This window comes from Phyllopteryx taeniolatus, chromosome 5, assembly GCF_024500385.1.
Source record: "Phyllopteryx taeniolatus isolate TA_2022b chromosome 5, UOR_Ptae_1.2, whole genome shotgun sequence".
Classification (NCBI taxonomy): Eukaryota; Metazoa; Chordata; class Actinopteri; order Syngnathiformes; family Syngnathidae; genus Phyllopteryx; species Phyllopteryx taeniolatus.
In genome coordinates, this window is record NC_084506.1 from 29,051,803 (window position 1) to 29,064,027 (window position 12,225).

Here is a 12,225-nt window from a genome sequence, read left to right on the forward strand (position 1 = left end):
CATTAAGACTTTGTCACTAAACAATAAAGGATTGCTAGTTATCTGGTAATGCCGGTAAATTCTTTTAATTTTTTATTATTATATATATATATATTTTTGGGACAATTGTGGAAAAAGATGCAGAGTCCTCTAGCACTTAGAAGGACTAATATAGCAATAGTCCGGTGCAATGACCATTGTGCAAAGGGCGCTGAGACTTCAAGGAGTGTATGCAAGTTTAAACTGAGCAGTTCCGCGATAATCTGGGACAATGTTGATTGTGCAAATGTTGCTGATACTCATTCAGTCAGTGTGCAAGTGGTCCAGATGCTACTCTGGCATGAGTGGCCAGTATTGGTCAACAAGATAACACTAACCCACAAACCCAAGAAAACTCAATGCAACTCTGCTTACCCTATGGCTTTGACATGATAGCAGAGGTGTGCACCCATGGGGGATATCCGTGTTTCTACATGATAGAGTTTCTGCATGTTAGTGTTTCAGACTGTGTAGTCCGACAGCCGGGGTCCTGCTATTGCTTGAAAGTGGCTCTGGATCTTTACTCAGCCTAGCTGGTCATGTGGGTGGTGAAACTGTGTGTGGGTGTGTGGCATTGTTTTTATGTCCAGTGAACCCCTGCCTATTCACAGTTGGCTATTCTCAAATTCACCTATTGATTTCCCCCCCCCCCCCCCCCCCCCCCTGTGGAACCTATCCTCGGTTGTTGATGGTGCCAAAGCCCTAACTAATAGGAAAGTCTGATGCTTGTTTCAAGGAAGAGACAATCTTTATGTCAGGGCGGAGCTAGGTTTAACCTGGGTTGTTAGCAGAAGTTATGGAGAGTCTTCCCTGCGTGTGTACAATTTTGCTTTGCTAAGTGGTTATTGAAGCTCAAGCATCTGTAAGCCATTTACTTTCACGGTAATGTTGTAAAACGAGTTTGAAATGATGACGTGTTTTGGGGTAATAGTTTGTGGTATATTTACAATTTAAACTGTTGTCAATTATTACAATTTTTAGGGGGTGTGTTTTTTTTTTTTTTTTTTCGAAACCAGTTTACCTGCAAGCGTGTCTGCAGGCTTGTGATTCTGACCTCGGTGTCTGTCAACAGCAGGAAGAGAGAATGAGATTTTCATTCCTTTGGTATACTCAGCAACACAGTGTATTAGCATGCACTAAGGCGAAGGAGCGTGAGGTGAGCAAGCGCCGAAGAGGAAGAATTCCCAGGACGTCTGGAGATGGGCTGAATGACAATTGACTGTCTGTCAGCCCTCATCTCCAGTCTCATATCTTTTGTAGAACATTTGGCTGGCAGGCAGCCACAGCCTTGACATATGACAATGCAGACAGATCCCACTCAACCAAAGCTTGGCTCTCACGCACTATTTGCACGCTTGCCGCTAATTGACTTTCACTGCCAGGGTTTCTTATCCCTGCCTGATAGAAAGTGTCATCATGAATTCTAGTGTGGTTGTGGTTGAAGTTCTTGCTCCAGCAAGTCCTTTTACAACCCCAGTTCCAATGAAGTTGGGACGTTGTGTTAAACATAAATGAAAACAGAAAAAAATGATTTGCAAATCATGTTCAACCTATATTTAATGGAATACACTACAAAGACAAGCTATTTCATGTTTTTAGCAAAATATCATTAATTTAGAATTTTATGGCTGCAACACGTTCCAAAGAAACTTGGACAGGGTCATGTTTACCCCTGTGTTACATCATCTTTTCTTTTAAAAACATTCAATAAACAGTTGGGAACTGAGGACACTAATTGTTGAAGCTTTGTAGGTGGAATTCATTCCCATTCTTGCTTGATGTACAGCTTCAACTGTTCAACAGTCCAGGGTCTCCGTTGTCATACGGAGACCCTGGACTGTTGAACAGTTGAAGCTGTTGTCATATTTTACGCTTCATAATGCGCCACACATTTTCAATGGGACTGCAGGCAGGCCCGTCTAGTACCTGCAGTCTTTTACTACGAAGCCACGCTGTTGTAACAAGTGCAGAATGTGGTTTGGCATTGTTTTGCTGAAATAAGCAGGGGCATCCATGAAAAAGACATTGCTTGGATGGCAGCATATGTTCCTCCAAAACCTGTATGTACCTTTCAGCATAAATGGTGTCTTCACAGATGTGTAAGTTACCCATGCCATTGGCACTAACACAACCCCAAACCATCACAGATGCTGGCTTTCGAACTTTGCGTCCATAACAGTCCAGACGGTTCCTTTCCTCTTTGGCCCGCAGGACACGACGTCCACAATTTCCAAAAATAATTAGAAATGTGGACTCATCGGCTTTCAGGACACTTTTCCACTTTGCAACAGTCCATCCGAGATGAGCTGGGGCCCAGAGAAGCCGGCGGCGTTTCTGGGTGTTGTTGATAAATGGCTTTTGCTTTGCATAGTAGAGTTTCAAGTTGCATTTACGGATGTAGCGCCGAACTGTATTTAGTGACATTGGTTTTCTGAAGTGTTCCTGAGCCCATGTGATGATATCCTTTACACATTGATGTCAGTTTTTGATGCAGTGCCGCTTGAGGGATCGGAGGTCACAGGCATTCAATGTTGGTATTCGGCCTTGCCACTTACATGCAGTGATTTCTCCAGATTCTCTCAACCTTTTGATGATATTATGGACCGTAGATGATGAAATCCCTAAATTCCTTACAATTGGACATTGAGGAACATTGTCCTTAAACTGTTCGACTAATTTATCACGCACTTGTTCACAAAGAGGTGAACCTCGCCCCATCGTTGCTTGTGAATGACTGAGCAATTGAGGGAAGCCCCCACCTGTTCCCAATTAGCCCGTTCAGCTCTGGGATGTTCCAAACAGGTGTTTGATGAGCATTCCTCAACTTTCTCAGTCTTTTTTGTCACCTGTCCCAGCGTTTTTGGAACGTGTTGCAGCCATAAAATTCCAAGTTAATGATTATTTGCTAAAAACTATAAAGCTTATCAATTTGAACATTAAATATCTTGCCTTTGTAGTGTATACAATTAAACATAGGTTGAACATGATTTGAAAATCATTGTATTCTGTTTTATTTGTTTAACACAACGTCCCAACTTCATTGGAATTGGGGTTGTAAATCAGGATCCAGTAACTTGTTAAAATACTACTTATGAAAGCATTACCATGCCTGTACAGCTAAATTTAGTTCTTCAGGATGAGGTAAGAGTTGAATACAAGTATTTATACGTTTCACTGCTTCATCCTATTTTGGTAGCCCACATTACTGGAGATGCATAAGTAGCCATGTGGCTCCTTTGAAACTGGTACCTGATCGGCCAACTGTCATATCCCCATATCCCCAACACTGAGGACTGTATAGTTAATACAAATAAGAAAACCCTGTTCATGGAATTACATGCACATCTTTGGCTGACTTCAAATTGATCCCACGGGTTGGACGACATGTCTGGTTTAAACCGTCAAAGTTGAAACTTTAAGTACAGTACATTTGTTAATGAAGCTCAGTTGTATTTAACTTTTAAGTACATTTGTTTTTTGTTTACAAGCATTTCTTGAGGTACAATGTTTATTTAACATGCAGTTTGATGTGCAATACATTTTAATCGAATCAGTTTTTTATTTTGTGCATGCTACAATGGCTTAAAATAATAAGCAATATACTGTATATAATAAATACTTCTTAGCAATAAAACCATCTAATTTTTGATGAACACAGGCTTCGTATTAATGTTGGTCATGATGGTTTTACTTTTAGCGCAAAGTATTATTTGAGGTGGTACTTTGAGTCAAAGGTTTACGAACACATTTGTCTGAAGGTGGATGTGTAATACAACAATACAGTTGGTTGCTTTTAATATTTTCCACATCGCGATGACTGTGTATTCAGAAGAATATGAACATTTATTAAATGTTTCACAATTGAAAGTGCGGCACGGTGGACGACTGGTTAGAGCGTCAGCCCCACAGTTCTGAGGACCCGCGTTCAATCCCCGGCCCCGCCTGTGTGGAGTTTGTATGTTCTCCCCGTGCATGCGTGGGTTTTCTCCGGGCACTCCGGTTTCCTCCCACATCCCAAAAACATGCATTAATTGGAGACTCTAAATTGCCCGTAGGCATGACTGTGAGTGCGAATGGTTGTTTGTTTGTATGTGCCCTGCGATTGGCTGGCAACCAGTTCAGGGTGTACCCCGCCTCCTGCCCGATGACAGCTGGGATAGGCTCCAGCACGCCCGCGACCCTAGTGAGGAGAAGCGGCTCAGAAAATGGATGGATGGACAATTGAAAGTGTCGTACGTGGATGCTCATTGCAGACCACTGTGTGCAGCTCTCACCGATTCACCTCAAGAGTCTCTTTTAAAACTTGTAATGTTGATTAGGGGCTCAAACATAATAACATCTCTATGATGCTCGTACCACTTGGCATTGAGGGCTTGCAGACCATAATAGTGCGGCCGGTGCAAGCCTGGTCAAAAAGCAAAGCACTCGGAGTGAATTTAATGGCCGCTGGTTGCTCTGGGCTCTTGACCTTCTCCAAGAGGCTCCATGTTAGTCACTCTTCAGCGCTTTCCAATTGAAACTCAGCCAGATGAGATTTCAACTGTCTCTGTAAAGCTGGGATTAGCTTCGGCTCATGTTCACACAGGGAATGTGCGCCCTCATATTTGGTGGCTTTTATTTAGATTTTGGAAAAGTGGAGAATGGCAAATATAGTGTGCAATTACAATGTAAACACAATATGAAAAATGGGCTTAGTAATTACTACCGATGCACTTGTTAGTACAAATACTTGTTACTATAGCTGATACAATTACTTTAAGTAAATAATACATTTTACATTATTTAAATCAATATTGTGAAATCCCTTTTTGATATGTTTGTAAAGTTGTCCAAATTGAAATTAGTGAGAAACAGTGATGCTATAGCACCTCCTTTGAGCCTTGTCCAGATTTAACTGTTGTCCTGTGCTGCCACTCAGTGGTTATTCACTGTGTTGCACTAGGCCCCTGCTATGACAAAAGACAACCTGGTGGTAAGGAATTTTATTCCTGAGAACAGTGAACACTGGAGGGTTCCATTTATCTCAAAAAAAAAAAAAAAAAAAATCTCCGGTTTAAAAAAACAAAAAACAAAATACATTGTAGACTACAGAGTATAACTGCAGTAACGACAACAGGCTAAACGGATGCCCTGCAAAAAAAATAAAAAATAAAAACTGACCTACATATCACAAGTTCTGTTTGTTCAAACAACACATAAAATATTTTATAAACAGCTTTGGAAGTGTACACGCATAAAAGCTTCACATGTTAAATATCAGCAGAGATATAAAAAAAAAAAAAAAAAAAAAAAAAAAAGTGTGAACTATTGCACAAAAGGTGAGAGTATAAGAGAGTGATCATCAGTGGAGCAGTCACTTACTTGCTGCTTTCATGGTTTTCTGCGCCTGTAAAATAATTGACATTTTATCAAATCAGTCCTGTGGTCATGTATTACAATATAAAACTTGAGTCAAACAGACAGCAGCTTACTTGGTGATGCAATGATGCTCGACACCAGGACCCATGGTGGAGCCAGCCCTCATCGCCATAGCCACAGCGCACTGTAGAGAAATCACGATTTGAGACACCCCTTGCACAATAAAATCTCTATTTATCCATCATTTTTAACAGGGCTGCCAATACTGGAAGAATGAAAATTACAGCTTTTCTGCCTAAACATATTTTCAATGCAGGGCTCAGATATAAAAGACAATCATTTGTGAGAAATGTGTGCCAGTAAATAAGTTGCATCACTTTGGCAACACAACACAGCAGTCTGCAGTCAGGCTTACAGTGTTGTGAAAAAGTGTTTGCCCGCTTCCTGATTTCTTCTTTTTTGTTTCTCACACTTAAATGTTTCCCCATCATCAAACAAATTTAAAAATAAGTCAAACACAAGTACACACAGAATGCTTTTTTTTTTTTTTAAACGTTTTTTATTGATAAGGGAGGAAAGAAAATCTAAACCTACATGGCCCTGTGTGGAAAAAAGTGCTTATACCCCCCGTTAAAACATAAAACTGTGGTTTATCATACCAGAGTTCAATTTCTCTAGCAACACCCAGGATTGATATTGCTACACCTGTTCTCAATCAAGAAATCATTTAAATAGGACCTGCCTGACAAAGTGAAGTAAACCAAAAGATCCTCAAAAGCTAGACATCATGCCGAGATGTAAAGAAATGCAGGAACAAATGAGAAAGAAAGTAATTGAGATCTTTCAGTGTGGAAAAGATTAAAAAAGCAGTTTCGAAAGCTTTGGGATTCCAGCGAACCACAGTGAGAGCTATTATCCACAAATGGCGAAAAAACATAGAACAGTGGTGAACCTTCCTAGGAGTGGCCGGCCGACCAAAATTAAACCAAGAGCGCAGCGCCGACTTCATCCAAGACGTCACAAAAGACCCCACAACAACATCCAAAGAACCGCAGGCCTAGCTTGCCTCAGTTAAGGTCAGTGTTCATGACTCCACCATAAAAAAAGAGACCGGGCAAAAATGGTCTTCATGGCAGAGTTCAGCAGGACAATGATCCAAAACACACCAGCAAGTCCACCTCTGAATGGCTGAAGAAAAACAAAATGAAGACTTTGGAGAGGCCTCGTCAAAATCCTGACCTGAATCCTATTGAGATGCTGTGGCATGACCTTAAAAAGGCGGTTCATGCTCGAAAACCCTAGAATGTGGCTGAATTGCAACAATTCTGCAAAGATGAGTGAGCCAAAATTCCCCCACAGCGCTGTAAGAGACTCATTACAAATGCTTGAATGCAGTTGTTGCTGCTAAGGATGACCAAACCAGTTATTAGGTTTAGAGGGCAATTACCTTTTTCGCACAGGGCCATGTAGGTTTGGATTTTTTTTGTTCCCTTAATAATAAAAACCATTTAAAAACTTCATTTTATGTTACTTGTGTTATCTTTGACTAATATTTAAATATGTTTGATGATGGGAAACATTTAATTGTGACAAACAATAAGAAATCGGGGCAAACACTTTTTCCACACCACTGTATGTTCCATTGGTTGTCCAGATCTTTTAATTAAATAGAGATTATATACCCTGCACTCGCTCAAATAAATTAAATTTAAAAATGCATGTGTTTCAAAGGTGTCGTCTTTGAATTTTCGAACAAACATTACAACATGCAAATGGAAGTAAGCTTGCAGCTTGGCTGTAGAGTAAACCCCTGCATATTTCGTGGCTCGACATTCACAAATGCACCTATTTGCTTTTGATATACAATCGATTTGCCATTTTGTGCTCAGGCCAACCATCTTGTGGCATCTTGGTGCCAAGAAAGTATGTTGATGTGTTGTGCTCATATTGTGATTTTCCGCCATCTATAGAACATTACAGCATTTGCCTGGAGATATAATTAACCCCGACTGACGTGTTTTTCAAGATACTGATTTTTTTTTTTTACTTGCGAGCAACTTCAGGTACAACTCAGTGCTGTATGGTGGCAGTGAACTCAACTCACTTCACAAAAAGCAACAGTTCGACAGATAGTAAACAATTCTTCATTCCGTTAAATGCCACCTCCAGTTGTCTTAATATATACTGCCCCCAGGCACACATACCGGGAGCCGTGCAATTGCAGTAAATGTGTGTTTAATTCATTACGCTCTATTTAATTATGTCATTACCATGATTTTATAATGTACAATTATTATAGTCTATTTTCTTTATTTATAAAAAAAAAAAAAAAGTACAACAAAAATTTGCGGGGGGTGGCGGTACTTTGTCTTTGCATGCTTTTGAATTACAAGCATGGTCATGGAACACATTAAACTCAGAGCTCAAGGCACCATCTGCATAAAAGTTTCAATCGCACTGATTTTCTCTGCTCGCACCAGGGCTTAATCCCTATCCACCACAAATACTGGGGGTTCACTGTGTTTCCAAAATCTATCTATTTTCATTATTTTTTTCTAAAATTCTCACTCATCATACCCTCGTCTCCACATTGGTCGAAGCGCCAGCTTTTTGGTCTCCACTATCTCCTTCTGAAGATTTCCTCTTGCGGCTTTAGAGACAAAAACAATCAGTCAACATATGGAAGCTCAGCAGTTCTATTTCATCCCTGCTGAACGCTCAAAGGAATTGCTGAAAGCACTGAATATTCCCTTTGTGAATGCGCAGTTCAAGTATGCATACCAAAAAAGTCACGTGTGACACCCCCCGCCGCCCGTGACGGGACGTTCTGGTGTCACACTTCCAACAAAAGCTCCACACATGAACATGAGGATACTGAGTGACAGAGTGATCTGCCGGTCATTCGGGACTCATAGAACCGTAGTTAAATAGTACTAACTTTCGTTAGTCATGGCCAATGAGTGAATACCATTCGATTGTGGTGAGCTGCTGTTTCAAAGTCTCGATGTCAGTGAACTGGACAGCCTGTCCTCCTCCTCTGGTCTTCATCACATCACCCTGGAACATACACAAACATGTATGAACTAGTGGCCTGTGCTTTTCTTTGTAGCAGTCGACACACAGAAAACTCAACAAAGTGAGTAATGTTAAAAGCATGCTTGGAGTCCTTACCTTAATAAGTTGGGTCTGTATCTCGCCGTCAGAGGCAACTTCCTGATGCGTCAAAACGTATCTGTCGCACTTGGACAGCACCTTCTCATTGGGTGTTGACACTTTGATGGCGTTCGGAACGATGGGCTGCAGCACCGTGCCCAAGTCCAGGCTGGAGGAGGGCTTATGGTCAACCCACTTCTCTCCACCTGCCGAGCGGGACCGTCGGTGAAGGGGCCGAACCGGCGTCGAAGTCTGTTAGATCACAGAGGGGAGCAACATGCCCCCATGTTTAGAGTCAAATCGTTGTTTGTGGATTATGTCGCGTTACAAGAAGTTTTGCCGTTCCTGACAAAATATGTTGGGCCTGATCTGAAAAAATCGGCTGCGATTGCTAATCGGGCTAATATCGGGGCTACAATCCTGTAGTCTGAGCTAGGCATAAAGTCCTATACTAGTTCACGTGGATATGAAAAGCCTGGTGATTGAGTTTGCCTTGGACAACGTCACTGTGCTTAGTTATGGATCACTCGGTTTGTGCTTTGATTATTAAGAACGCAGCTAGCTAACGAGCTAGCTGCAGGATGATTATTGGCACTTAAAACGTACGCTTAATTTTCGCACAGACCTGGGCGCTGCACGTAGACAGGCTCTCCCAGATGCAGCCTTCTCTTTACCGATGGATTGTGAGGGATCGTGAGTCGTGACTTCTCAGCTCCTCGCACGTGAAAGCCGCCGAGCCTGTCTGCCGAGCCCGCTGAGAGCGGCGGCACTACGCCGGAGTACTTTAAGCCATGCACTACGCAAGCTACGACTACCATCAACCACTGCGTTTGACTAGTGAGTGTGGAACACCAACTATTTTGCAGACCACGTGTGTGCCGAACTGTTGAGAGTTATCCGTACGGATCAACGATGATCCGTTGCACTAGTTGCAGCTCTACTAGTGAATTTATCTTATTTCCTGTGAAAACATCACACTGTACTTATTTTATACAGATTTTCAGCAAGATGAAGACGTATTTTAATTCATTCTTCATTTAATTCATACTAGTTCCATAGGAAAACATTTTTCACTTTAAACAAGACAGAGTGAAAAAGAAAATCTGCCAATGGAATTAGTATGAATTGCCATGATACAATTCTTGTATATCTTAAAATAAGTCTTCACCTTGCTGAAAATTTAGAAAACAGTCAAAACGGTCTTAAAAGATGTACAGTAAGAGGTTTCCACTAGAAATGAGAAATTCACTAGATAAGATTTGCATTTTTGCAGTACAATCAAATACTTAAACTTTGAGATAAATTACTAGCAGAAGATGTTTTACATTTTATGATTAAATATAGAAGCCCTGTAAATAAGAAGATAAAAAATAAGGTCTGCTTTTTATATGTGCTTTCGCAACTTGACGTACTGTCGGTGAGGGCGAGACAGATCTCTTCGCGGGGAGGGGCACTCGCTCCTCCCTGGGCGGCGGCTTCGGTTGTGTCTGACGGGGTGGGGGCTCAGGGCGACCCGGCGTCTTGCCCTCAGTCACAATGGCTTTAAGCTGCTTCAGCTTCTCGTCTTTCACCCACAGTTTGTTCTGCATCTCCTGTTGCATTGCATTTACACGTCGCTCCTGCACAGTCAGAGCACAGCTTGACATCAGTACAGAATTGTGTTGCGTGCGCAAAATGAAAAGTACATTTTGTGTAAGAAGGACACTCACGCATTCTTTTTCCCACTTGTGCTGCGTGTCTGTGACCGCGCCATGCATGCGCTGCTCCATGCGTCTCTTCTCAGACAGCTCTCGCTGCAGCCTCTGCGCTCTTGTTTCCAACTCGTGCTGCAGGGAACGCTTGTCGTCCTCATAGATTTTGGTTGTTTTTTGAAGGATGTCAATCTAGGAAAGGAAATGGCTCAGTCAGAGAAACCAGCTCTTGAGGGCTTGATTCACGGACATAAACTCACTTTATGTTCAAGCATTTTTGATTTTTTCTCCAGCCGCTCAATCTCTGCCTTGTTGTTTTGGACGACCTTGTCCTTTTCCAAGAGCTTGTTGTTCTGTTCATGAATGTAATTCTCTTTGGAATTAATATTGCTGTCAAGCTGTTGTAGGAGAGATGTCATTGTGCTGGCTAAAAGACAAAGAAGAAGGGGATAAGCAAAGAAAGTTTTGGATTCAAGACAAGATCTCAAACGTGAGCAGGCACCTGCTTTGTTGTAGTCTTCTAACATGGCCTGTCTGATTCTGTGTCTGTTCTGCAGAGCCTCAATCAGCCTGGGCAGGGTGATATCATCGTGAACATCTGTAACTTGGGTGGAAGGGATGGGAGGGAGGCTGTGCATCGCTAGATTCAAAATCGAGGGTATGTCTTTGAAAAACCACAGATCAAATCAAAATCAGCTTTTTGTCTAGTGTGGCAAATGTTCATCTCAGCAGCACATTCGAATAACATTTTTGCAAACATTGTTCAATTACTACATTTGACACAGTCAAACAAAACTGGGCATTATCATCTTTGTGATGGCAGATTTGCCAATTACACAACACTACCTCGGTCTACTGGACCACCACGTTCCTCCAACTTGCGAGACAGCTCTTCTTTGAAAGCCTGGTTTCTTTGGCGGCGGCCCGGCGTGAAGCCACAGATGGGTCTGTCCATTGGCCGAGCTACTTCCACTTCCTGTGTCATCTCTGCAAAGCGCATCACCAGCTAGAAAATGTAGAGAATACCATGTTACACAGAGGAGGAATTTGCATGTTAATGGTAACAAAGAGTTACAACGCATGTTGAGCTGACCAAGGTTTCGTCATAGTCGTCTGCCTTTGGGTTGACGCACACGATCATTTTGACTTTGCCTTCTCCGTCAAAATAGTTTTTGAATACATGGGTGACTTTGGAGTCTCTGTAGGGAACCATCTAGTGGAGAAACATCATCACTCACACTGTGGATTTACGTTGGTGAGTAATACGCTTCAACTGAACACCGACCCTGTTTGTGCCACACAACTGGTTCTCTCGCAGGATCTCGATACACGTCCGCAGGGTCAGAAGAGACTGATTGATGTTTCCTGCAAGGTAACACACGCAGTTGAACGTTAGGTGCTTTTCAAGTAAGAATTAAGGCAATCTGCAAATAAGAGGCTTTTAAAATCCTACCAGCTTCGCGTATACGAGTGCCCTCGGCCCCTGTCCTGCCAGTTCGCTCACTTCCTGCCAAGTCCACCAGACACAGCTGACTGATGGCCACCTGGTTCTTCTCATTAAAATAAGTCAGGAGGGCAAAAGAGCAATAAAGGTCAAAGCGGTTCTTAGTCCAGTCACAGTTAATGCAGCTTTAGCTTCAGCTTACCTGCAGGATGGTATCGCCATCTGCGTCCAGAGGAGCCTGCGCCAGTTTGATGATGAACACGCTGTGGGAGCGGCTGGACTCACGGTTCAGTCGGGTGTTTGCCACCTTCCTCCTCTTCTGACCTGGTGTGACATCACAGAGCAGGGGGATTATCAACACAATCTACTAAACAGAGATAACGTCTTAAAAATCTATATCGAAATCTTCCGTAGCCTGCTCAGAGAGAAGATCAACTGCGCTCACTTCCTGGTCAGAGGCCGCCCGTAGGGCAACAATACCAAGTCAGAAAAATCTATGATCATCAGTGCAGAAGTGCCTGACATTTACATTTTGTCCCCTTAGATTTAGATTTCTACTAC

The 12,225-nt window shown here is 42.2% G+C and overlaps 1 protein-coding gene and 1 non-coding gene across 3 annotated transcripts in view; both read right to left on the bottom strand.

Annotated features, from left to right (window-relative positions):
• kif23 (kinesin family member 23) overlaps positions 1 to 12,225 on the bottom strand; it is a 34,245-nt gene that overhangs the window by 16,653 nt on the left and 5,367 nt on the right. The window contains exons 10-23 of one of the 2 annotated variants that reach the window (XM_061774560.1): positions 11,867 to 11,988; positions 11,674 to 11,770; positions 11,506 to 11,585; positions 11,314 to 11,433; positions 11,067 to 11,226; positions 10,723 to 10,884; positions 10,481 to 10,647; positions 10,239 to 10,412; positions 9,942 to 10,148; positions 8,548 to 8,781; positions 8,345 to 8,433; positions 7,954 to 8,026; positions 5,490 to 5,560; positions 5,380 to 5,404 (exon numbers count right to left, since the gene is read on the bottom strand). In XM_061774560.1, the coding sequence (XP_061630544.1) occupies positions 5,389 to 5,404; positions 5,490 to 5,560; positions 7,954 to 8,026; positions 8,345 to 8,433; positions 8,548 to 8,781; positions 9,942 to 10,148; positions 10,239 to 10,412; positions 10,481 to 10,647; positions 10,723 to 10,884; positions 11,067 to 11,226; positions 11,314 to 11,433; positions 11,506 to 11,585; positions 11,674 to 11,770; positions 11,867 to 11,988 (1,772 nt within the window). In that variant the 3' untranslated portion in view covers positions 5,380 to 5,388. Of the gene's footprint in view, positions 1 to 4,657; positions 5,405 to 5,489; positions 5,561 to 7,953; positions 8,027 to 8,344; positions 8,434 to 8,547; positions 8,782 to 9,941; positions 10,149 to 10,238; positions 10,413 to 10,480; positions 10,648 to 10,722; positions 10,885 to 11,066; positions 11,227 to 11,313; positions 11,434 to 11,505; positions 11,586 to 11,673; positions 11,771 to 11,866; positions 11,989 to 12,225 lie in introns of those variants that run through there. The other variant, XM_061774561.1, reaches the window with a different exon arrangement.
• LOC133478797 (Z30 small nucleolar RNA) lies at positions 12,080 to 12,176 on the bottom strand. The gene has a single exon (XR_009788794.1). It is a non-coding gene; the product is annotated as a Z30 small nucleolar RNA (small nucleolar RNA).